Source organism: Canis lupus, chromosome 7 (genome assembly GCF_003254725.2).
Source record: "Canis lupus dingo isolate Sandy chromosome 7, ASM325472v2, whole genome shotgun sequence".
Taxonomy (NCBI): Eukaryota; Metazoa; Chordata; class Mammalia; order Carnivora; family Canidae; genus Canis; species Canis lupus.
This window is the reverse complement of record NC_064249.1, coordinates 10,684,087-10,709,052: the sequence shown is the minus strand read 5'-3', so window position 1 is coordinate 10,709,052 and position 24,966 is coordinate 10,684,087. Positions and strand designations below refer to the sequence as shown.

The following is a 24,966-nucleotide window of genomic DNA, read 5'->3' as shown; positions in this document are numbered from 1 at the left end:
TATTTGGAAGAGCTGCATAACTCAAGTGAAATACGTTCCAAATGCCAATGCATGTTACAAAATCACACACAGTTAAAGATCTATTGAAAGTATAAGACAGACCATTAGATTTAATGTTAACAAAGTAGTAAGAGTTTATTGATATGGCTCCAGAGTCACATAGCAACTAATCTTTAAGATACTATCAGTTCCAACTTGCTATAGTATTAAAGAATATCCACAATCATCTGAAAAGGCTATTAAAATACTTCTCCTTTTCCAATTGCACATGTGTGCAAGGCTTTTCTTCAAACATGTCAAAATAGCCTATCTCTGGGCTGCCTGGGTGGCTCAGTCAGTTGAGCATCTGCCTTCAGCAATGATCCTGGGGTCCTGGTATGGAGACTCACATCGAGCTTTTTGTTCAGCAAGGAGTCTGCTTCTCCCTCTGCTCCTCACCCCTGCTCTTGTGCTCTCTCTGTCTCATCTTGCTCTTTCAAATGAATAAATAAAATCTTAAAAAAAAATAACCTATCCCTACAGATTGAATGTAGGATCTGGTATGAGAATCCAGTGGTCTTCTATGAAGCCAGACATGAAGTTTTTGCACATTTTTTTGCACATTTTTAAAAAATCTTTATTTTTTTAAAGATTTTATTTATTTATTCATGAGAGACCCAAAGAAAGAAGCAGAGACACAGGCAGAAGGAGAAACAGGCTCCATGCAGGGAGCTCGATGTAGTATCCAATCCCAGGACTCCAGGAACACACCCTGGCCCGGAGGCAGGCACTAAACCTCTGAGCTACCCAAGTGTCCCTGCACTTTTTTTTTTTTTAAGGTGTTATTTATTTATTCAGGAGAGAAACAGAGAGGCACAGACACAGGCAGAGGGAGAAGCAGGGTCCCTGCAGGGACCCAGATGCGAGACTTGATCCTAGGACTCAAGGATCATGACCTGAGCCAAAGGCAGACACTCACAAACACTGAGCCACCCAGGCATCCCTATTTTTGCACTCTTCAAACATTGAAAAGTGTTACTCTTCTCACTGTTTTTTTTTTTGGAAAAGTTATTTTTCATAAATATGTAATTTATTAGGATGTAATGAAGTGAGTGCCTGGGTGGATCTGTCCGTTAAGTGTCTGCCTTCAGCTCTGGTCCTAATCCCGGGGTCCTGGGATGGAGCTCCATGTCAGGCTCTCTGCTCTGTGGGGGAGCCCACTTCTCTCTGCCTGCCATTCCCCTTGCTTGTGTGCTCTCTGTCAAATAGGTAAGTAAAATATATATATTTTTTAATGTAATGAAGTTATTTTTAAATGAATGAAATAGTTCTGGGGATGCCTGGGTGGCTCTTGGTGTCTCTCATGAATAAATATATAAAATCTTTTAAAAAATGAAATAGTTCTGTTTTAGTTTCTAGTATGATATTGACAGCTGTAACTCAGAAAAGCAAGTTGATTCTTTTTTAAAAAAAATATTCAGTATCTTTTTCTTTTTAAAGATTTTATTTATTTATTCATGACAGACACAGAGAGAGAGAGAGGCACAGACACAGGCAGAGGGAGAAGCAGGCTCCATGCAGGGAGCCTGACGTGGGACTCAATCCCGGGTCTCCAGGATCACCCCGGGCCGAAGGCAGCGCTAAACCGCTGAACCACCTGGGCTGCCCAAATTCTTTGATTCTTAAGCTAAAAGAATCCTGAGACCAGAACCTTTGGGAGTCACTGTCCTAGACTAATCTCTCCTCCAGGCTCCAGTCTCAATGACAATTTCCTTAAAGTTGCCAACCAGTTTATTTGCATGCAGGACTAGCTTCAGGGGGAGGTCCAGTGGGCAACCCCCTGCCTGGCCCCATGTGAACAATGTGGCTACCACTCTCTTCCTCCCTAAATATCTTCTCTATTGCTCCTTCTCCAGGACCTCAAATTTTCCTCATTGGTATTCTTTTGATGTAAGTCACTTGGAACTTCTCTTCAAATCCAAATACTTTTAAGTGGTAATACGTTGCTAGTTTCCAATCATCAATGCATAAAAATAGTAGCCAGAACTTTTGAGTGTTGGCTACATCAAGCTTTCTGCTAAACATTTTTTATATATTGGGACGCCTGGATGGCTCAGCAGTTGAGCATCTGCCTTTGGCTCAGGGTGTGATCCCGGGGTCCTGGGATTGAGTCCCACATCAGGCTCCTGCAGGGAGCCTGCTTCTCCCTCTGCCTATGTCTCTGCGAATCTCTCTGTGTCTTTCATGAATAAATAAATAAAATCCTAAAAAAAAAAAAAGCCTTTATTATGTTGCTGTGTTGGCCCTGACCCGGGTGGTCTTTGTCTCCTTGTGCTCCACAAAACACCTCACTCTCTCCTTGGCTCATTTTGAAATCTTCTAGTCCCCATATGTACCTATGTACCTAAGCATCAGACCTTAAAAAAAAAAAAAAAAAGCCATACAAAATTAACATTAAAAAAATAAGTTTATTTCAGGTCTGAAACACTGAAGAATGAGCATACAGACAAATAGTACAAAAAGCAAAACTTAGAACATGAAAGATGACTTAATACAGACATACATTCTTCTGGCAATTCTCTTGAGTTTACACATAAACATATTTTTAAATTTTCTCCCAACCTTCACAAAAGGCAAAAGCTAGTGTTTTTGTTTTTGCAATATTTATAAATGAAACTGCTTTTGAAAGCATCCAATTTCTTTCTAAAATCATTTCATTAAAATTCACTCAAGTGCTGGTTACCCAACTCCATTTTCCAAGACAGAATTATGACATTCTTGTCTGACATGTTATAGACAACTTTAACTCAAAATATAGAAAAAATTATTAATCTATTTTGTGTTTTATGATATCATATTTCATCCTTTTTCTAATCAACAGAGATACACATGACAGATATGTATGCTTTTCAGAAACAATGTCTCCTAACTTTTATTTGTAATTTTTGTCAAAAGCTCAGAAACTCAAAAAGTACATGATTATTTTAAACAATTGATGGTTTAAAAATAAAAATAATTATTTAAGAGGGATCTTAGAATATATTTTTGGCCATAAAACCTGCGATGTAATTGTCTAAGGAAGTTAATGATTCAGCATATTATGCTTGAGCTATCATCAACTGAATAAAAAAGCAAAAAAAACAATTGTAAATTCCCCATACCCACAAAGTATCAATCACAGCTGTTCATTCAATTCTCCAGGGGATACTTCTCTAGCTAGATTTAAGTTCCTGTGGCTCAGTGATTTGGTCTACCGCATGGTGAACGGTATTTAAGACTCAAAAAAGATCTTTTTTTTTTTTTCAAAAAAGATCTTTGAGATCAAAGTGAATACATTCATTTTATGGATGAGAAAAATGCTGGCCGGAGAGTGACAGGGACACCTAGAAACAGATCCAGGTCACAGACCCAGAGCTCCTGATTCCCAGCTGGGTTCTCCCAGTGACGATTCTCCAGGGTAAAATTCTACATAATTTGCTGTCGCTTGATTAAAAAGAACATTATAATTTTAATGTAAGGTGATGCATATAAAATGCCCAAATCGGAATTGCTAATTTGCTTCCAAGAATATTCAAGGGTATCCCCTGACCAGCTTTTTTTAGGGTTGATGTGGACATAATGTACATATTATGGTTGTGTATATGTCATTATTGTAAAGATATTCCCTAGCAGCTTAGAAAGTCAGGACAGGAACAACATTTAAATTCTTATTGTAAACAAAACGCAGTGGTAGGCACTGTAGAAAGACATTTGGTCCTCTGTTCCTTACCCTGAGCATGTAAAACAGCAGACTTTTTTCCCAACAGTATGGAGACCGGGTACACTCTGGTGAAGAAAAGAATACATTCCCCCAACACACTGAGGGAGCATGCACCTGGACACAGTGTATTCCTCGAAGGAGAACGGTCATACAAACGATAGTGCAGAACAAAGACACCCTTTCAAGAGGTCTCCACCAAATGAAAACACGAGGGCTATGTTACCATCAATTTCTTTATCTTCACAACCTTCAAGCCAAAGTATTACGCTATGAGGTGCGATACAAGAAATCACGAGAAAGCCAACAACACAGAGGATGGAATTTTCTTGCTTGAAAGTCATACACAGGCATACCTCATTTTATTATGCTTTGATGTATTGCCCTTCACAGATGCTGCATTTTTTGTTTTTTGTTTTTTTAAACAAGTTGGAGATTTGTGGCAACCCTGTATCAAGAAAGTTTTTGGTGCCATTTTTCCAAAAGCTCTTGCTCGCTTGTGTCTGTGTCACATTTTGGTAATTCTTGCAATTTTCCAAACTTTTTCATTATTATTATATTGATTATAGTGATCTGTAATCAGCGGTTATGACTTGCTAAAAGCTCAGGTGATGGTTAGCATTTTTTAGCAATAAGTCTTTTTTCATATAAGGTATGTACATTGTTCTTCCAGGCTACCGCACACTTAATCGACTACAGAAGAGTGTAAATCTGACTTTTATATGTACTGGGAAACCAAGGAACTCATTTGAATCACTTTATTGTGATATTTGCTTTATTCTGAATGGTCTGGAGCTGACCCTGCGATATCCCCAAGGTATGCCTGCACTGAAAAAAAGATAGTGGACAAGGCAGTGGGTACAAAATCCCTCTATTTCAAGTTGGAGTGAAAAAATAGTATTAGCATATCCTACCGTGATAGGAAGGTAGTGCAGAGAGCTCAAGACAATGAGCCTATGTCTGTACTCCTTAGCTTAATTAGAACACAAGTCTAAGACCAAAGTCATGGGTTCAATGTGTACACAGAACAGTTTTGACAGCCACTAACAGTACATGTAACAAAGCCTTGTTTAACAAGAATATAAGAAAATGGAAAAATCTTAGAGGTTCCGTGGAAGTCTCATCCCAGTGCTATCCTTTAGGGGGTCAGAAGTGCCGTGTTGGTATCTCCCACTGAGGCAGATTGGACAGTTGGTCAGAATAATGGAAAGGGAGCTAATTAGGAATATAATGCACATTTGGTTCTAAATTCTATGTACTCCTATGTGACTTAAAGGGATTAGACCTCCACATTATCATTTTAGAAAGCCTTTTGACCTTCCACTTTCTATAAAAAAGAAAAAATTTTTGGAAAGTACACATTAAGAAGCTTACATTCTGATCGACAATAGATTAACAATGGGATGCTTGGTAGATAAATGGTAGTGTTATTACGATGTGAGCCAAAATATTTTAAGCTTAAAATATTTTAAGCAAAATCTTGCTCACGTTAATATGAAGGTGAAAACAGTAACTGTATTCAGAGGTCACATAATAATTTTCAAGTTAAGTATCTATCTCTCGTACATATAAACCAAGCCTTACTACTCATCTACCACATGAGGTTAACTTCTTTTTTCACTTCAAATTGCCGATTCTGACTGCTTGGACATCATCATGGTTTTTGATTCTTGGTCTGTGGGACTATCTTCAACTGGTACCTAGAAAGAATCAGGAGATAAAAGAAACTTACAGCATCTGGTATATGCCATTATGACAGATCAACAGTTGGCTCGGAAACCCAAAATAGCTGTCTAGACAGATTGATTTCACACATTTCTCAATAGCATAATCATAAAAAATTATTACTTACAGCTTTAATATCACCGTTTGCAATTCCTATATTTATATTGTGTCTTTTGAGATCAGACTTGATTAATGCTGAAACAGAGAAACATCAATGGAGTTACCAAAGAGTCTTTGGAAGAGTCTTTGTACTGTAAACAGAACAAAGTCTTTTTTGATACTGTCACATTTAGCACACTGTAGTACCATAATATTCAATAGCATCCTTGTAGCATGAAAAAATGCCAGTGCTTCTCTAAGCCACTAACTGAATTAGCAAGTCATTCATTAGTGAACAAATACACGATGCTAGGAACCAAAGATACAAAGATGAAAAACACAATTCTTTCCCTAGAGCACCCTCCAATCTAAGGGAATATTGACATGCAAACAATTATACACTGGAGGATAAAATGCAACAACACAGGTATGTAGAAGGTATAGTGGGAGCATGCGAGAAAAAAAAAAATGCCTATGTCAGTCCAGAGAAAATCCAGGAGGGCTTGCCAGAGGAGGGAGACACATGCAAATTGACACTTGAAAAATGAGGGACGCCTGAGTAGCTCAGTGGTTGAACATCTGCCTTTGGCGTAGGGCATGATCCTGCAGTCCCAGGATCAAGTCCCGCATGGGGTTCCCCGCAGGGAGCCTGCTTCTCCCTCTGCCTCCGTCTCTGCCTCTTTCTTTTTCTCATGAATAAATAAACAAAATCTTAAAAAAAAAAAGAAAGAAAAGAAAGAAAGAAACTTGAAAGATGAGAAGGAACTTGTCAAGCAGATAAGAGAGAGGAAGGCATTCTAGGCCGGCAGGAAACAGTATATGCAAAGAATGCAAGACAGGAATAGAATAGCCAGGAAGCTGGACCCAGAGGTAGTTTGGAATCACTGGAGCAGCAAGTACAAAGGGGAGGCAGGATATGTGGCTTGGCTGGTAAGTACCGTGTAGCCTGCACAAGAGAGTTTACACTGCCGTCTGAATAGGGAAGAGGAATCCAGAAAGAAATTAGCAAAGTGAGATGACAGGAGAAGCCTACGTGAGTGTCTAAATCCATTTTTACGCTAATGTGCCTGGACAAACCACGGATAAAAGTCCTTTTATGTGCTCTTCCTCCAGCAGTTGGGCAGTATCTTGTTCCTGCCCATGTCTATTCTGATAATACCTAAGAAATAAGAATTGGCTGAACATTCCCCGTGCCATTTCCACCACCACACATTATAATAATTGCTAACATGATTAGGCACATTCTAGGTGCCAGACACTATGCTAGGAGTTTCATGAACCACCTTTTTAATACCCTATTATATGAATGAGAAAAGGAGGATCTGAGAGGTTAAGTAACTTGTGTAAAGTCACACAGCTAGTGCGAAGCAAGTCTGCCCACTCCAGATCTTTATTGACTCTTGATACAATGGTTTTGTTTTTTATGCATGGTGACAGTACTAAAGTTAAAATATGAAAAATGAATTAATAGATTCATATCCTTGGAAAAAAACAAGTAATATCCTATTTTTTAATCTTTTTTCCCCCTTGAGTTCTGCTAAGCCACTGAGAATCAATATACATGAAAATTAAATATAAAGACAATATGACATAAGTACTTTTGCCAGGAAAATGCCCTAATTTACCTGTTAAAATGATGCCTAGAAACATCCAAATACAGAGGAAAATGTTCCCTGCCCTAGGACCATAGTCTGACGTGAGCTTCCCTTGAGCCAATGTGAACAAAATTCCAAATATCTAAAATAAAGTAGGAGAAATTATTGTTAAATTTGCTTCTTTGAAATAAGTGCAAATGTTTTCCCCAGAACTTTTCCTATTTTATTCATATGATCTAGCTTCTAGAAGCATTCATCGAAAGGTGAAATTTTTCATCCACTATATTACTTAGCAAATAAATCACCTCAGATTTAAGAGAACTCAGAGATTTACCTGTGCAGAAGCATTAAGAAGACCAGATGAGGTACCTTCAGATTCAGGGTAAGTGATTTCAACAGCAAACTCAAAACCCAATGGGAGGTAACCAGTCATGAAGAAACTGGGAAAATAAATCCAAAATTATAGAGAAAATTCACTGAGGGACAGTATCACATGTTGAGGCAATCATTCTCCTTCTCAGGCCTATTCTAGTGATCAAATAACGGAATATTTTGAACTTAATGTGTCTAAGTAAAGCCCTATTATTATTCGCCAATCAGCCCAAAGACAAAAGAACTGAGAAATAAAGCAGTTCCTGAATTTTTCTTTTTTTAAGAAAAATATACCTCTGATTTGCTAAGTCAATTGTTTTTCTAACTAAATAGAGTTACCCAGACTAAGTAAGGCTAATCCATTTTTCACTTATCATATATACGAAAAAAACATAAACAACTTTTTTTACTCCTAAAAATTACTCATATATATGCATAGGATAGATTCTTAAAACTTAAAATATTTATATGCATGGATAGATTTATACGCACAGGATAGATTCTTTAAAGTTTAAAATATTAAAGGGCATTTGAATGAACTAAAAATTTAAAACCACAGTAGTAATACTTCAGAATTGTAACAGCATGCTATCACCCTCCTAAACACATATGATGCTTACCCGAGTACCCCTCCAGTAATAAACACAATGATAATGTATCCAAGGTCCAACGTGAAAGTAAATACAACCATTCCCAGAAAAGACAAAATGTAAACTACCAGAGTAGTCTGTCTAAAACAAAAACAAAATTGTTAGTATTTTGTCCGATTTTCCTAGATATATAAAAATCATGTCGCTAACCATTGCTCTGTTCATACAGTAACAAATTCCTTTGTTTTCAAGATTGGGTTTCCCTAGGGATGCCTGGGTGGCTCAGCGGTTGAGTGTCTGCCTTGACTCAGGGCATGATCCCGGAGTTCTGGGATCGAGTCCCATATCAGGCTTCCTGCATGGAGCCTGTTTCTCCCTCTGCCTGTGTCTCTGCCTCTCTCTATGTGTGTTTCTCATGAATAAATAAATAAAATCTTACAAAAAAAAATTGGGTTTCCTTTGTATGGAAAATGTTTCCACCAAAGCATGGACTTTAAAGCTTACATTTAAGATTCAACAGCAGCAACCAACAAAACATATCCAATGTTCAGATAGGAAGGAATATTCATATGGATAAAATCATTTTTGTGTCACTGAGTGGGATAGTTCCCTATCTATATCTCACCATCACGGTCAAATTCCATCTCTTCCAAGATGCCTTTCCTAATCACTGCAACTTAGAAAATTGTCTCTTCTTCTAAACTCCCTTGCCATCTTAGTATCTACATAATTGTCCAATGACAGACATCTATTGGGCATATGACATCTATTTTAGGCTGTTATGTTATTATTTTTCATATATGAATGCTTTATTTTCCCCATTTACACCACAAATGTCTCAAGGACAGAGACCCTATACTGTTTGTCACAATCCCTAGCTGAACTATGCCCACAAAATAAGTTTGGTGAATGAATGGCAGTTACTCTGAGAACAAAATCTGGGCAAGAGAAAACACATTGCTATGCCTATCAAATTTTCTAATTGTAAAGTGGACCAAAGACTAGTAATAACTTTAAACCTTTATATATGTTCCCTTCATCTACAGATTGAATGGGTTTAGGCTACCATTTCATAATAATAAAGCCACAGCAAGTGCTGTCTTAAATTATGGGAGAGCTATCTTGGAGAATTCCAACATGAGAGGGCTTTGGAAGAGCTTCCATGATGATATCAACTATATCTTGGGCCTTGAAAGCATATAGGATACATAGGTGACAGCTCCTTATTTCATTCGTTCATTCATTTTATTTCATTCCATTCATTTATTCACAGTTCCATTGATTCATTTTGCTCAAGCAGATGAGAACATTCTGCCTGCTAAAAAAATGTAGCTATTCTTGGCTAAAAAGCCCAAGATGGCAGCCTAGGAAGACCCTGAATTCATGTCCTCCCACAGACACACAGACTGCAGAGAAAGCAATTCCTCCTGAAGAAGAACTGAGGACTGATTGAACAGCTTCTGCAGAATAAAGGGTAGAGGGACCACATACAGAACACCAGGAAAGATAGAGCCGGGTGACAATGGCAACCCCACTGCAGACCCTATGACCTACAGGAGGGAGAGATATCACTGAGCTGTCCTTGCAGATTCACCTGCCCTGGTGCACAGCAAAAACCAAAACCAAAACAGCAGTTTAGAGGGCAACAAGACTATGAGTGAAGGAAATCCATTTAGTAATCCTAGAGTATCCACCAAACAGTAGGAGAACTTGTAGAATTCACTCTGGGGTTGGAGATGCTGGTGACAGCCACTGTTTACATTTCTCCTCCCCCTTGAGAGCATAGAAGGGAACAGAGTAGAGGCACCTAGCCATCTGTCCTACAAGGGGAGACTTCCCAGACTGCATCTTTTCCAGGTCTAATTGTCACACCTGGGCAGCCCCAGTACAGAGAACCCCAGCCAGCACTCACTCTAGCTCCAGCCACCCTGCCAGGGCAGCTAGGACACAGAGTACCCTACAAATGCCCCAGGACCCCTGGCTCATGCCTACTCCAGGTCCAGCTATCCTGCCGACATGGACTTGGCATGAAGGCCCTGGCACCACCCAGCCAAAATGTGCTTCAGCTCCAGCCATCTCACCAGGATGGCCTCCAGCATGGAGTACCCCAGGACCTCTGGCCTAGACCAAATCCAGCTCCTGCTGACCATCCAAAGCAGCCAGCACACACAGTCTGCACAGGGGACGTTCCTACGTGAGGCCACTCCTTCAAGGCCGGAAGAGATAGCTGTTCCACCTCATACAGAGAAACAAACACAGGAGGACAGATGGGAGAGAAGAATATATTCCAAAAAAAAGAACAAGACAAAAATCTCAGAAAAAGAGCTAAATAAACCAAGTAATCTACCTGATAAAAAGTTCAAAGTAATGCTCATAAAGTTACTCATTAGACTTGAGAGAAAAAGTGGACGAACTCACTAAGAACTTCAACAGAGATAGAAAAAATATATATATAAAAAATCAGAGGTGAAGAATGTATAACTGAAATGAAAAACAAACCAGACGAAATCAACAGCAGATTAGAGGATGCAGAAGAATGAATCAGCAATCTGGAAGACAGGGTAGTGGGAAGCACCCAAGCTGAAAGACAAAAAACAATTTTTAAAAATAAGGAGGTTAAGGGACCTTTGGGACAACATCAAGCATACTAACGTTTGCACTATAAGGGTTGAGAAGGAGAAGAGAGAAAGGAGACAAAAACGTACTTGAAGAAATAAGCGCTGAAAACTTCCCCAACCTGGAGAAAAAAAAAAAAACAGACATCCACTTCCAGGAAGCAAAGAGAACCCCAAAGAATATGAACCCAAGGAGGACAACACCAAGACACATAATAATTAATGTCAAATAATTCATGTCAAATGTGAAAACTAAAAGATAAAGAATCTTAAAAGTAGCAACAGAAAAGTATATACTGAGGTACATGGGGAACTCCATAAAGCTATCAGCTGATTTTTCAGCAAACATTTTGCAGGGCGGAAGGAAGTAGCCTGATATATTCAAAGTGCTGAAAGGAAAACACCCACAATGAAGAATATTCTAGCTGGCGAGGCTGTCATTCAGAAATAAAGGAGAGATAAAGAGTTTCCAAGACAAACACAAGTTAAAGGGGTTCATCACCACTAAATGAGCCTAACAAGAAGTTTCTCTAAACAGAATAGAAAACGCCATAACTAGAAGAAAACTATGAAAGGAAAAAATTTCATTAGTAAAAGCAAACATATAGTAAAGGTAGTAGATCAATCACTTATAAAGCTACTATAAAGGCTAAAAGACAAAAGTAGCAAAATCAATTATATCTACAAAAATTAGTTAAGGGATACAAGAATAAAAAGATATAAAACATGACTTCATATAAACAAAACATGGAGGGTAGAGTAAAAATGTAGTGCTTTTAAAATGTATTTCAACTAAGCTACCACCAACTTAAAATAGCAACCACCAACTGGATATATATATATATATATATATACACACACACACACACACATATATGTACATATATATATATGTGTGTGTGTATATATGACGTTATACACAAATCTCATGGTAACCACAAACCCAAAACCTATAGTAGATACACAAAAAATTAAAGGAAAGAAATCCAAGCATAACACTAAAAGAAAGTCATCAAATTACAAGGGAAGAGAGCAAAAGAAGAAAGGAACAGAGAACTACAAAAATAATCATAAAACAATTAACAAAATGGAAGTAAGTACATAAAGTACAATCACTTTAAATGTAAACGGACTGGGCAGGGGACACCTAGGTGGCTCAGTGGTTGAGCGTCTACCTTTGGCTCGGGTCATGATCTTGGAGACCCAGGATCAAGTCCCACATCGGGACTCCCTGCAGGGGGCCTGCTTCTCCCTCTGCCTGTGTCTCTGCCTCTCTCTCTCTGTGTCTCTCATGAACAAATAAATTAAAAATCTTAAAAAAAAAATAAATGTAAATGGACTAACTGCTCCAACCAAAAGACAAAAGTTGAATGGATAAAAAAACAAGACCTACTTATCTGCTGTGACCAAGAGATTCATTCCAGACCTATGAAACATACAGATTGAGGGTGAAGGTATGGAAAAAGATATTCCAAGCAAATGGAAGCAAAATAAAATGTTGGAATAGCAATACTTAGGTCAGAAAAAATACTTTAAAGCAAATGTGATAACAGGAGACAAACAAGGGTACTACATAATGATAGAGGGATCAATCCAACAAAAGGATATAATAATTGCAAGTAACTATGCACCCAAGATAGGAGCACCTAATTATATAAAGCAAATATTAACAGAAAAAAGGGAGAAATTGACAGTAATACACTAATAGTAGGGCACTTTTTAATGCTCCTTCTAACATTAAACATTAAACAGAAACTTAACAAGGAAACAGTGGCTTTGGGATCCCTGGGTGGCGCAGTGGTTTAGCGCCTGCCTTTGGCCCAGGGCGCGATCCTGGAGACCCAGGATCAAATCCCACGTCGGGCTCCCGGTGCATGGAGCCTGCTTCTCCCTCTGCCTGTGTCTCTGCCTCTCTCTCTCTCTCTCTATCATAAATAAATAAAAAAAATTAAAAAAAAAAAAAAGAAAGAAACAGTGGCTTTGAGCAACATATTTAAACCAGATGAACTTCATATATAGAGAGAACATGACATTCAAAACCAGAAAAATAGACATTATTTTCAAGTATACATGGAAAAACCTCAAGATGTATCACATGTTAGGCCACAAAACAAGTCTCAAAAAACTCAGGAAGACTGAAATCATAGCAAGCATATCTCTTCTAACTGCCATGGTATGAAACTAGAAATCAGTTACAAGAAAAAACTGGAAAAAACACAAAGACGTGGAAGCAAGGCAATATGCTACTAAACAACAAATAGGACAATGAGGAAACCAAAAATAAATTTTTTAAATATCTAGAACAAATGAAACACAATGGTTCAAAATTTTGGGGACATAGAAAAAGCAGTTCTAAAAGGGAAGCTTATAGTGATAAAGGCCTACCTCAAGAAGCAAGAAAAATTCCAAACAATCTAACCTTACACCTAAAGGAACTAGAAAAAGAAAGAAATCCACAGTGAGTAGAAGGTAAAGAATAATAAAGAACAGAAAAAAATAATAATAATAAAGAACAGAACATAAATAAAAGACATAAAGACTATGAAAAGATCAATGAAACTAAGAGCTGGTTCTTTGAAAAGATATACAAAATTGACATACCTTTAGCCATACTCATCAAGAAAAGAGAACACTCCAGTAAATAAAGTCAGAAATGAAAGAAGTTACAACTGACCCCAGAGGAATATGAAGGATTTTGAGAATACTATGAATAAGTGAAAAATTATATGCCAACAAACTGGAAAACCTAGAAAAATGGAGAAATTCCTAGAAACACAGAATCTTCCAAGATAGAATCAGGAGGAAATAGAAAAATCTAAAGACTAACTACTAGTGACAAAATTGAAACAGTAATAAAAAAACTCCCAGCAGGCAATGGACTAGAACCAGAGGGCTTCACAGGTGAATTCTACCAAACATTTAAAGAAGAGTTAATATCTATACTCCTCAAACTATTCCAAAAAATATAAGAGGAAGGAATGGTTTCCAAATTCATCTTTTAAGGCCAGCACTACAATGCTACCAAAACCAGACAAAGGCTTTCCAAAAAAGAAATTTACAGGCTAAGATCCCTGATGAACATAGTTGCAAATCTTCAACCAAAATATTAGCAAATGGAATTCAACAGTATGTGGTCAATATGTGATCAAGTAGGATTTACTCCATCGATGCAAGTATGATTCAGTATCTTCAAATCAATGTGAGGTACCACATTAACAAAATGAACAATAAAAATGTATGATCATAGTTGCAGTAAAAGCATTTGATGAAATTCAACATTCGTTCATGATAAAAACTCTCAATAAAGTGGGTTTAAAGGGAATATACTTCAACATAATAAAGGCCAAATATGACCAAAACACAGCTAACATCATACGCGGTGATAAAAAGCTAAAAAGTTTTTCTAAGATGAGAAACAAGAGAAAAATATCCATTCTCACCACTTTCATTCAACACAGTATTGGAAGTCTTAGCCACAACAGACGAGAAAAAGAAATAAAAGGAATCCAGGAGGCCTGGATGGCTCATGAGGTGGTCGAGCGTCTGCCTTTGGCTCAGGGCGTGATCCTGGAGTCCGAGATCAAGTTCCTCATCAGGCTCCTTGCAAGGGAGCCTGATTCTCCCTCTACCTATGTCTCTGCCTCTCTCTCTCTCTGTGTCTCTCATGAATAAATAAATAAAATCTTAAAAAAAAAAGAACTAATACAACTCAACATCAAAAAAACCCAAATAATTCTATTAAAAATGGGCAGAGTACCTGAATAGACATTTTTCCAAAGCAGACATACAGATGGCCAACAGACACATGAAAAGATACTCAACATCACTCACCATCAGGGAAATGCAAATCAAAACCATAATGAGAAATCACCTCACACCAGTCAGAATGACTAGTATCAAAAATGCAAGAAAGAGATGGCTGGATGGCTCAGCGGTTGAGCATCTGCCTTCGGCTCAGGTCCTGATCCTGGCATCCAGAATCAAGTCCTGCATCAGGCTCCTTGCAGGGAGTCTGCTTCTCCTTTTGCCTAGGTCTCTGCCTCTCTCTGTGTGTCTCTCATAAATAAATAAATAAAATCTTAAAGGGGATCCCTGGGTGGCTCAGCGGTTTGGCGCCTGTCTTTAGCCCAGGGCGCAATCCTGGAGTCCAAGATTGAGTCCCGGGTCAGGCTCCCGGCATGGAGCCTGCTTTTCCCTTTGCCTGTGTCTCTGCATCTCTCTCTCTCTGTGTGTCTAAAATAAATAAATAAATAAATAAATAAATAAATAAATAAATAAATAAATAAATCTATCTTAAAAAGAAAAAAGCATAAGCTTATTTAATAAAAAATAAAATCTTTAAAAAAATGCAAGAGGGCAGCCTCGGTGGTGCAGCGGTTTGGGGCCACCTGCAGCCCAGGGCGTGATCCTGAGACCCTGAATTGAGTCCCACGTCAGGCTCTCTGCTTGGAGCCTGCTTCTCCCTCTGCCTGCGTCTCTGCCTCTGTGTCTCTATGAATAAATAAATAAAATCTTTAAAAAAAAAATGTTGTAAAAAAATGCAAGAAATATCAAGTGTTGGTAAGAATATGGAGAAAAGGGAACCCTCATACACTGCTGTTAAATGTAACTTGGTGCAGCCACTATAGAAAACACTGTGGAGGTCCCTAAAAAAATTAAAAATAGAAAAAAATTAAAAATAGAATTACTAATGATCCAGTAATTCCACTTCTGGGTTTTACCCACAGAAAAGAAAAATACTCCTGTTTACTGTAGCATTATTTACAACAGCCAAGACATGGTAGCAACCTAATTGTCCATTGATAGATGAATGAATAAAGAATATATATACATTTTATGTATATAAATGAATAAAGAATACACACACATGATAGAACATTAGCTGTAAAAAAAGAATGAAATCTTGTCACTTAAAATAACATCAATAGGCCTTGAAAGCATTATGCTAAGTGAAATGAGACAGACAGAAATATAGAAATAACATATGATTTAACTTCTATGTGGCATCTAAAAAGCAAAACAATTGAACAAACAGAAACAGACTCATAAATACAGAGAACAAACTAGTGGTTGGTTGTGGGAGTCAGGGGCTATAGGCAAAACAGGTGAAGGAATTAAGAAATACAAACCTTCAGTTATAAAATAAATAATTCATGGGAATGAACTATAGCATAGGAAATATAGTCAATAATATTATAATCATTTGTATGGTGACCGATGGTAGCTACATTTATCATGGGGAGCATTTAGTAAAGAAAATAATTATTCTCCTATGTTTACTGTAGCATTATTTACAATAGGCAAATTATGGAAGCAGGCCAAGTGTCCATCAATAGATGAATGGATAGGGGATCTCTGGGTGGCTCAGCGATTTGGCGCCTGCCTTTGGCCCAGGGCGTGATCCTGGAGTCCCAGGATCGAGTCCCACATTGGGCTCCCTGCATGGAGCCTGCTTCTCCCTCTGCCTGTGTCTCTGCTTCTCTCTCTCTCTATGTCTCTCATGAATAAATAAACAAAATCTTTAAAATAAATAAATAAAATTTAAAAAAACAAAAAACAAAACCAAAGAAAAAACCATTACCAACACTCAGAAGATCCCTCCAGTCTTACAGCTTCCCTGCCTCCAAGAGTAGTCACTCTCTTGACTTCTAACAATATAAATATGCTTTATATAAATGGAATAATACATCATAAATAAACATATATGGCTATTCTTTTAAGGCCAATGCAAAACATGCTGCCCCTGAAGCCCCTTTCTCAGTCTCCTCATTTGTATTACTAAGTTCTTCTTTTGTATTAGCATTTTGATCATATAAATGTATAATTAATACAGCATTTTCATATTATGTATTATATTATAGTTAAGTGGTACTATAGTGTGGGGCACTTTAGGTGAATACTTTTTTTTAAAGATTTTATTTAAAAAAAATAAAATAAAGATTTTATTTATTTGAGAGAGAAAGAGAGAGAGAGAGAGAGACAGCACACAAGCAGGGGGAACAGCAGAGGGAGACAGAGAAGCAGACCTCCAACCCCAGCAGAGAGCCAGATGTGGGGCTCGATCCCAGGACTCTGCGATCATGATCTGAGCCCAAGGCAGATGCGTAACCAACTGAGCCACCCAGGTGCCTTGAGGCAAAGACATTTAAAGACTTTTTTTTCCTCAGATTGACTTTATGTATGTATACGTGTATGTATGTATGTATGTAAACTCTACACCCGACATGGGGCTCGAACTCATAACTCTGAGATCAAAAGTCACATGCTCCACACGGAGCCAGCCAGGCACTCCTAGGCAAAAACTTCTTACCAAAAATGTCTTATGCTCAATAACAATTTTTTGGTAGGAAACACAACTTTCTGTTTGCTTTTAAGCTTATAACATGAGAAAAGAACAAGATAAAGTCTCTATCAGAAGTCAAATGTTTCTTAGAAAGGGCTTCTGTAGAACAGCAATGATCCCTTCTGAAGACATATGTGTTATTATTAGAGGGGAAGAATCTTCATAAGGTATCTAAATTCTCAAAATCGAAGTATGACTGATAAAATATATAGACTTTATTCAGAAGTGAAGAGAATCTAAGAATGTCTAGGATCCAGGTCTTATAGTAATAACACTATTTAAATGTGTGAAAATAAAAAGCAAAGTTTCCGTTAAACCCAAAATACCCTAGGTTGTACATCATACATTTACCTACTATCACTTACTTGTATGTTTTGGTATGATCTAGCCATAAGCCACAAAGAATAGAACCCACCATTCCAGCTACTACCAGTGTTAGCCCAATCCTTCCAGCATTGACTTCTTCTCCCTTAAAAATTTTTTTCATAAGAAGTTAGTCAGATACTTCTTTCAAATAGATCTTTCACAGTCCCATACATTTCATAGTCAAAAGAAATAATCAGATAAAATTAAGCATACGATATAATAGAAAATTTAGAACATTTGTTAGGGTAAGGGGGTGGAGGGCAAGTAAAGCACATATAAAGGACATTCTATTTTCAAACCAGAAAAAAAAGAAAACCTAAAATATAGGAGAAATAAAAGAAATTTTTCTTGATCCTCCATGGCTGTTAGAAAGTACAATGATTTTTGTTAGAATTCTCCTGTAATTCACAGAAGTCTAAGGAGATTAATCTGATAGTCTTTATATATTACAATTGCTCTCTCCTTTCAAAAGCGAAGAGATGTCACAGCTTGATATTTACCTCTTATATTTGGGTTGGTTTCTTTTAAAATTGTTTCTTTAGCTTTTCCCATATAACCAGACATATTTCTTTTAAAAAGTATTTTTAAAAGACTTAGGTATTGGGGCAGCCCTGGTGGCTCAGTGGTTTAGCGCCACCTTCAGCCCAGGGCCTGATACTGGAGTCCCACGTCAGGCTCCCAGCATGGAGCCTGCTTCTCCCTCTGCCTGTGTCTCTGCCTCTCTCTCGCTCTCTCTGTCTCTCAAGAATAAATAAATAAAATCTTCAACAACAACAACAACAAAAAAGACTTAGGTATTGTCACAGCAATAATAACTTCTCTCCATTCTGTGTGTTTTATAAATTGGATGAAATGTATTCTCAATTAGGGGCGCCTGGATGGCTTAGCCAGTTAGGCATCTGCCTTTGGCTCAGGTCATGATCTCATGATACCAGGGGTCCTAGGATGAGTCTTGAGTCTCATTGTCAGGCTCCCTGCTCAGTGAGGAGCCTGCCTCTCCATCTCCCTTTGCCTACTTTTCCCTCTCCGTCTGCCTGCCACTCCCCCTTGCTCATGCTCTCTCTCTGTCAAATAAATAAATAAAATCTTTTAAAAAATGTATTCAGTTAAAACAAATACAAATATTTTAAAGCAACAAAGTCATTAACCTTTTTAAAAAAGATTTTAAGTAATCTCACAACTGATGTGGGGGGCTTGAACCAACCCTGAGATCAAGAGTCCTTATGCTCCACCAACTGAGCAAGCCAGGTGCCCAATAAATCTTTAATTGTATGAACATGCTAACAGGAAGTACACTGCTTAAGAAACATTCTTAACCATTCTGTATAAACAGAAACTTACCTCATAATGTATCAGTATCATTTGATTTAATAATGTTGAGACTGAATAAAATGCTCCAGTCATGATACCTATAATAATAAACAGAAAATTATAAAAGTACCATTTACTAGTTTGGTTTTTTAAAGACTTATTTATTTATTCATGAGAGACACACAGAGAGAGAGGCAGAGACATAAGCAGAGGGAGAAGCAGGCTCCTTGCAGGGAGCCAGATGTGGGACTCGATCTGGATTCCAGGATCACACCCTGAGCCAAAGGCAGACACTCAACTGCTGAGCCACTCAGGCGTCCCTCAGAGATAGCCTCTTATCCTGTTAGTGCTTATCATTTTCTTTTATTTATTTTATTTTAAGGTTTATTTATCTTAGAGACAGAGCGTGCATGAGTGGAAGGAGGGTCAGAGGGAGAGAGAGGGAAAGCAGACTCCCCACTGAGCTGGGAGCCTGAAACTGGGCCTGATCTTAAGACCCTGAGATCATGCATGACCTGAGCCAAAACCAAGAGTAAGACGCCCAACTGAACCAGCCAGGTGCCCCAGTGCTTATCATTTTAGATATTACAATATGTGTATCCATAAATAACAATTAGAATTATTCTGCATGTAATTGAACTTTATATAAATAATGTATTTTTGTATCTATCTGTAGCTTGCTCTTATCACTCAATAATACAATTTTGAGATTTATGTGAGTCAGTACTTTAAATTCTAGTTTAATTTTCTCTACTATAGGATAGCTCATTATGTGAATATACTTCAGTTTAATTACCTCTTGCCCAGTCAGTAGACACTTGTCTTTTTCCAGTTTTGTACTCTTTAAAACAATACTGCAATGAATATTATGTTTTCGTTATCACATATAAGGATTTCTCTAAATATATATCTAGAAGGAGAATGTCTATTTTCTGGATATAGTCAAACTGCTCTTCAAAATAGTTATATTGGTTTATAGTACCAGCAGAGTTCCTTTACTTCACATTCTTGCCATGTATGTTTTCACTAGTTAAAAAAATTTTGGTGGGGGGCCGCCTGCTGTGAGTGTCTCTGCCAGTGCCAGCTGTGTGCTGCCCCCCACGCCCATGTAGGCATGCCTCACAAAATCAAGGAAATCAAGGACTTCTTGCTGACGGCTAGGCGAAAGGACGCCAAATCCGTCAAGATCAAGAAGAATAAGGATAATGTGAAGTTTAAAGTTCGATGCAGCCGGTATCTTTATACTTTGATCATCACAGACAAAGAAAGAGAAGGCAGAGAAACTCAAGCAGTCTCTGCCCCCAGGTTTGGCAGTGAAGGAGCTAAAATGAACCTGACCCACTGATTTGAACTGTATTAAAATTTTTTAAATTCAAAAAAAAAAATTGGGGGGCGGGGAATGCCTGAGTGGCTCAGTGGTTGAGCATCTGCCTTTGGCTCAGGGCATAATCCTGGGATCTGGGATCGAGTTCCGCATTGGACTCCCTGCGAGGAGCCTGCTTCTCCCTCTGCCTATGTCTCTGCCTCTCTCTCTCTGTCTCTCGTGAATACAGAAAATCTTATAAAAAAAAAATTTGCCAATTTGAATGCATGTGATATTGTATCTTACTCTGGTTTTCATTTGCATTTCTTTCATTTAGGAATCTTGAGTAAGGTTCAGCATCAAAAATGAGCAATACACAAACACAAAAATGCTTTGGTTTCCTTAATTTCTTTGCTATTTTCTTAGTATGTGGTAGGAGTTATTTTTACATTGTAGGTACTAAGCCTTTGTTGGTTATATGCATCGCAGACATTTTCTCATAGTCTATGTCTTGCTTTCTCTGTTTATAATGTTGTTTTAGAAAAGAACATTATCGGGTTTTTTTTTGTTTTTTGGGTCTTTTTTTTTTGAGAGAGAGAGAGAGAGCAGAGCACGAGCAAGCAGGGTGGGGAGAGAGAGGGAGACAGAGAATCTTTTTTTTTTTTAAGATTTATTTTATTTATTTATTCATGAGAAACCCAGAGAGAGAGGCAGAGACACAGGCAAAGGGAGAAGCAGGCTCCTTGAAGGAAGCTCAATGCGGGACTCAATCCCAGATCCAGACGCTGAGCTGAAGGAAGATGCTCAACCGCTGAGCCACCCAGGTGTCCCAAGACAGAGAATTTTAAGTGGGCTCTATGGCCAGTGTGAGCCCCACACAGGGCTCAATCTCATGACCTTAAGATCATGACCTGAGTCAAAATCAAGAATCAGACGCTTACATGGCTAAGCCACCCAGGCACCCCTACATTGTCTTAATGTAATCATGTTTATCAATCTTTTTCTTCAAGGATTGTGTTTATTTGCTTATTTATTTATTAATATTTTATTTTGGGGACACCTGGGTGGCTCAGTGGTTTAGCACCTGGCTTTGGCCCAGGGCGTGATGCTGGAGTCCCGGGATTGAGTCCCACATCGGGCTCCCTGCATGGAGCCTGCTTCTCCCTCTGCCTGTGTCTCTGCCTCTCTCTCTCTGTGTCTCTCATGAATAAACATATAGAATCTTTTTTAAAAATTGTATTTTGGGAGACACCTGGATGGCTCAGCGGCTGAGCATCTGTCTTTGGCTCAGGACATGATCCCGTGGTCCCGGGGTCGAGTCCCATATTGGGCTCCCTGCATGGAATCTGCTTTTTCCTCTGCCTGTGTCTCTGCCTCTGTGTGTGTGTGTGTCTCTCATGAATAAATAAATAAAATCTTAAAAAAAAAAAAAGATTTTATTTTTAAGTAATCTCTACATCTAACTTGGGACTCGAATTCACAAGCCCGAGATTAAGTCACAGGCTCTACTGACTGAGCCTGTCAGGCATCCCTTCTGTTCTTTACACTAAGAAATTCTTTTCTTTTTTTTTTTAGATTTTATTTATTTATTTGAGACAGAGAGTGATAGAGACAGCACAACCAGAGGGGCAGAGGGAGAGGGAGAAGTGATTCTCCTGCTGAGCAGGGAGTCCAACTTGAGGTTCTATCCCAGGACTGGAGAATCATGACCTAAGCTTAAGGCAGATGCATAACTGACTGAGCCACCTAGGTGCCCCAAGAAATTATTTTAAGAAAACTAAAGCCAAAAAGTAATTAAAAAAAAAAAAGAGAATACTAAAGCCAGTCTCCTACATATACTTCTAAAACTTTAAAGTTCTCATTTTCACCCTTCAGTCTTTAATCTACTGTAATTCATTTTTTTCACGGTATGATATAGAGAGCTAATTTTACTTTATTCTTCCCATAAGGATAATCGATTATCCCAGGACAATTTACTATACAGTTTCTCTTATAAGACATCTAGTTTTTATATACACACGTTCTAATCATTAGAGCTATTTGCAAACACAGTAGTCCCCTCTCATCTGCACGGGGTATGTTATAAGTCCCCCAGGGGATGCCTGAAACTGCAGATAGTACCAAACCCTACATATACTATGGGTTTTTTTTTTCCTGTACATACATACGTACCTATCGTAAATTTTAGTTTATAAATTAGGCACAGTAAGATATTAACAAAAATAACTAATAATAGAATAATTATAATAATAGAATACAAAACTACAGTAATAAAGGTTACGTAAATGTAGTCTTCCTCAAGATCTTATTGTACTGTATTTTTTCTTATTATTATTGTGATGATGTGAGATGAAGTGCCCACAGGATGAAGTGAGGTGAATGACATAAACCGTGTGACATAGTGTGAGGCTACTGCTGACCATCTGTGATAGGTCAGAAGGAGGAGCATCTGCTTCCTAAGTGTGGTTGACTATGGGTAACTGAAACCAGAGAAAGTGAAACTAGAAATAAGAGAAGATCACTGTATTCTAGTACTTCTCTTTCCAGACACTTAACGGCACGGACATATGACTTTAAATGTAAATAAAAGTGACACTTCCCATTTGCTGCCCTGGTAATCATCATAGCATGTGCCAAGACCTCATTCTGGATCCTGAGCTAACTCTGATGAACAGAACCTTGCTGGCAGTTCACACTGAACATGTAGCACTGGTAATAAATGAGTTTGTGACATGTTAGGCCACTGAGAATTTTTTAAAGCAGAATTTCATTGCTATAATACAACCTAGCTTGCAAACGGATACGGAGAAGGAGGTCACTAGGATCTCTACTGTTCAGTAATCTAATAGTCTACCCCTTGATAATACACGGCATCTTAATGATTATTGTTTTATAAATTCTGATATCTGCGAATGTGTGCCTCACCTTGTTCTTCAGCGATGCTATCTTTGTCCTTGGCCCTTACTTCTTTCACAGGAATTTAAGAATTAGTCAAGTTCCATTACAAACCCGGTTTAGGGACACCTGGGTGGCTTGGCGGTTGGGTGTCTGTCTTCAGCTCATGGCGTGATCCTGGTCTGGGGATGGAGTCCCACATCAAACTCCCTGCAGGGAGTTTTGCTTCTCCCTCTGCTATGTCTCTGCTCTCTCTCTCTCTGTGTCTCTCATGAATAAATAAATAAAATCTTAAAAAAAAAAAAAAAAACGTTTAAAGGGAAGATTGCAGGATGAGACCTATGGCTATCTAAAGATCATATCAGAAAATCATGAGTAACTGGCCTTTAGTTTCTGATAGTAATAATGGCATAGGGAAGGATCTCATTTTCTCTAAATAGCTCTACCTCCAAAAAATGTTAACTTAGCTTTGGACACTGTATATGATCCTGAAAACCCATACTAGGAGTACAGTCCCTATCTAGACTATCCCATGTGCAACTGCTCCATCTTTATATATAATACTAGTCATAGAGGGAGACAGGTGCATGGTCAAAAGGTGTGATGTGGCTCACTCATTCAAATCATGATCCCTAAGTAGGCACCCCTTTGGTGAAGAATATGAGGTCAAGAAAGTTTTCCAACTGTTCCGAGGAATATTATCAAACTGTCCACAGTGTTTCCCAATGCCTTCTTTCTGATTTTTTTTTAAGATTTATTTATTTATTTTAGAAAGAGAGAGAGAGTGTTGGTGGAGGGGGAAGGGAGAGAGAGAATCTTAAGTAGACCTCCTGCTGAGCACAGAGCCTGATTGCAGAGCTCAAGCCCAACACCCTGAGATCATGACCTGAGCCAAAATCAAGAATTGGGCATTTAACCCACTAAGCCACCCAGGTACACAGAAATTCCTTTTTAACTCCTTCAACAAGTAAACTCTTTTTAATTTCCTAATTACTGCCTATATCCGGCTCTTCTGTCAATCCAAATCTGCAACTGTCACTTATTAATGCAATGTTCTGTAACGTTAACTGGTTTATCACTATAATCTCAAACCTTGCAGAAGTGTGGTATAGCTCTCCACTTAATTTAGGTCTTCTCTTGCCTTTCAATGTTTTATAATTTTATAATTTATAAAGTTATTTTCTTTTAGATTTATACCTATTTATACCTATTTTATACACATACTAAGGTATTTATACATATCTTACAGTATTGATTGGTATTAAAAAATCTTTTATAGGCATACAATTCCTATAAATACACAGGAATGTAGTTGGTATTTTCACATTGTCAGATTAGTAATCTTGCTGAACTCATTAGTTTTAATAGTTATCTGTAGGTTCTTCTGCATTATTTTTGCAGATCAGGGGTCAGAAAAATTTCCTGTAAGGGCCAAAGAGTATATGTTTTTAGCTTTGCAGGCCATGTGGTCTCTGATGCAACTACTCAGTGCTGCCCTTGCAGCTCAAAAACAGCCATAGACAATACGTAAGCAAACAAAACTTTACTTCTAACAACAGGCAACACACAGAGTTGACTCATAGGCCACAGTTTGACCACCTTTGGTGCACGTAACCATATTACCTGTGAATAATAGCATCTTTTACCTTTCCAACTCACATACTTTTTAAAGTAGATTCCACATCCAGCGTGGAGCTGAATGTGGGGCTTGAACTCACAACCTTGAGATCAAGACCTGAGTGGAGATCAAAGAGTCAGAGGCCTAACCAACTGGGCCACTCAGGCGCCCCCAACTTATAGACTTTTAATTTTCCTTGTTACTGAGCCAGCCAGGACTTCCAGTTGTGTACTAAATAGAAGTGATAACGACAGACATCCTATTGTAAAGGATACTTCTTACCATTTCTTTAGAAAAACATTTCTAAGATTCTGACTTTAGAATGATGTTTGCTACAGAGTTTTCAGAGATAAACTTTATCAGGTTCATAAAGTTCATTTTACTTCACAGTGTGCAAA

The 24,966-nt window shown here is 38.1% G+C and overlaps 1 protein-coding gene and 1 pseudogene across 1 annotated transcript in view; one reads left to right on the top strand and one right to left on the bottom strand.

The window, feature by feature from the left end:
- Positions 1–2,427: 2,427 nt before the first annotated feature.
- FLVCR1 (FLVCR heme transporter 1) overlaps positions 2,428–24,966 on the bottom strand; it is a 37,740-nt gene continuing 15,201 nt past the window's right edge. Inside the window, exons 4-10 of the mRNA XM_025429888.3 lie at positions 18,783–18,850; positions 17,441–17,544; positions 8,148–8,258; positions 7,490–7,595; positions 7,186–7,297; positions 5,589–5,656; positions 2,428–5,436 (exon numbers count right to left, since the gene is read on the bottom strand). Of these exons, the coding sequence (XP_025285673.1) occupies positions 5,359–5,436; positions 5,589–5,656; positions 7,186–7,297; positions 7,490–7,595; positions 8,148–8,258; positions 17,441–17,544; positions 18,783–18,850 (647 nt within the window). The 3' untranslated portion in view covers positions 2,428–5,358. The remainder of the gene's footprint in view (positions 5,437–5,588; positions 5,657–7,185; positions 7,298–7,489; positions 7,596–8,147; positions 8,259–17,440; positions 17,545–18,782; positions 18,851–24,966) is intronic.
- LOC112648404 (60S ribosomal protein L38-like) lies at positions 19,867–20,139 on the top strand (annotated as a pseudogene).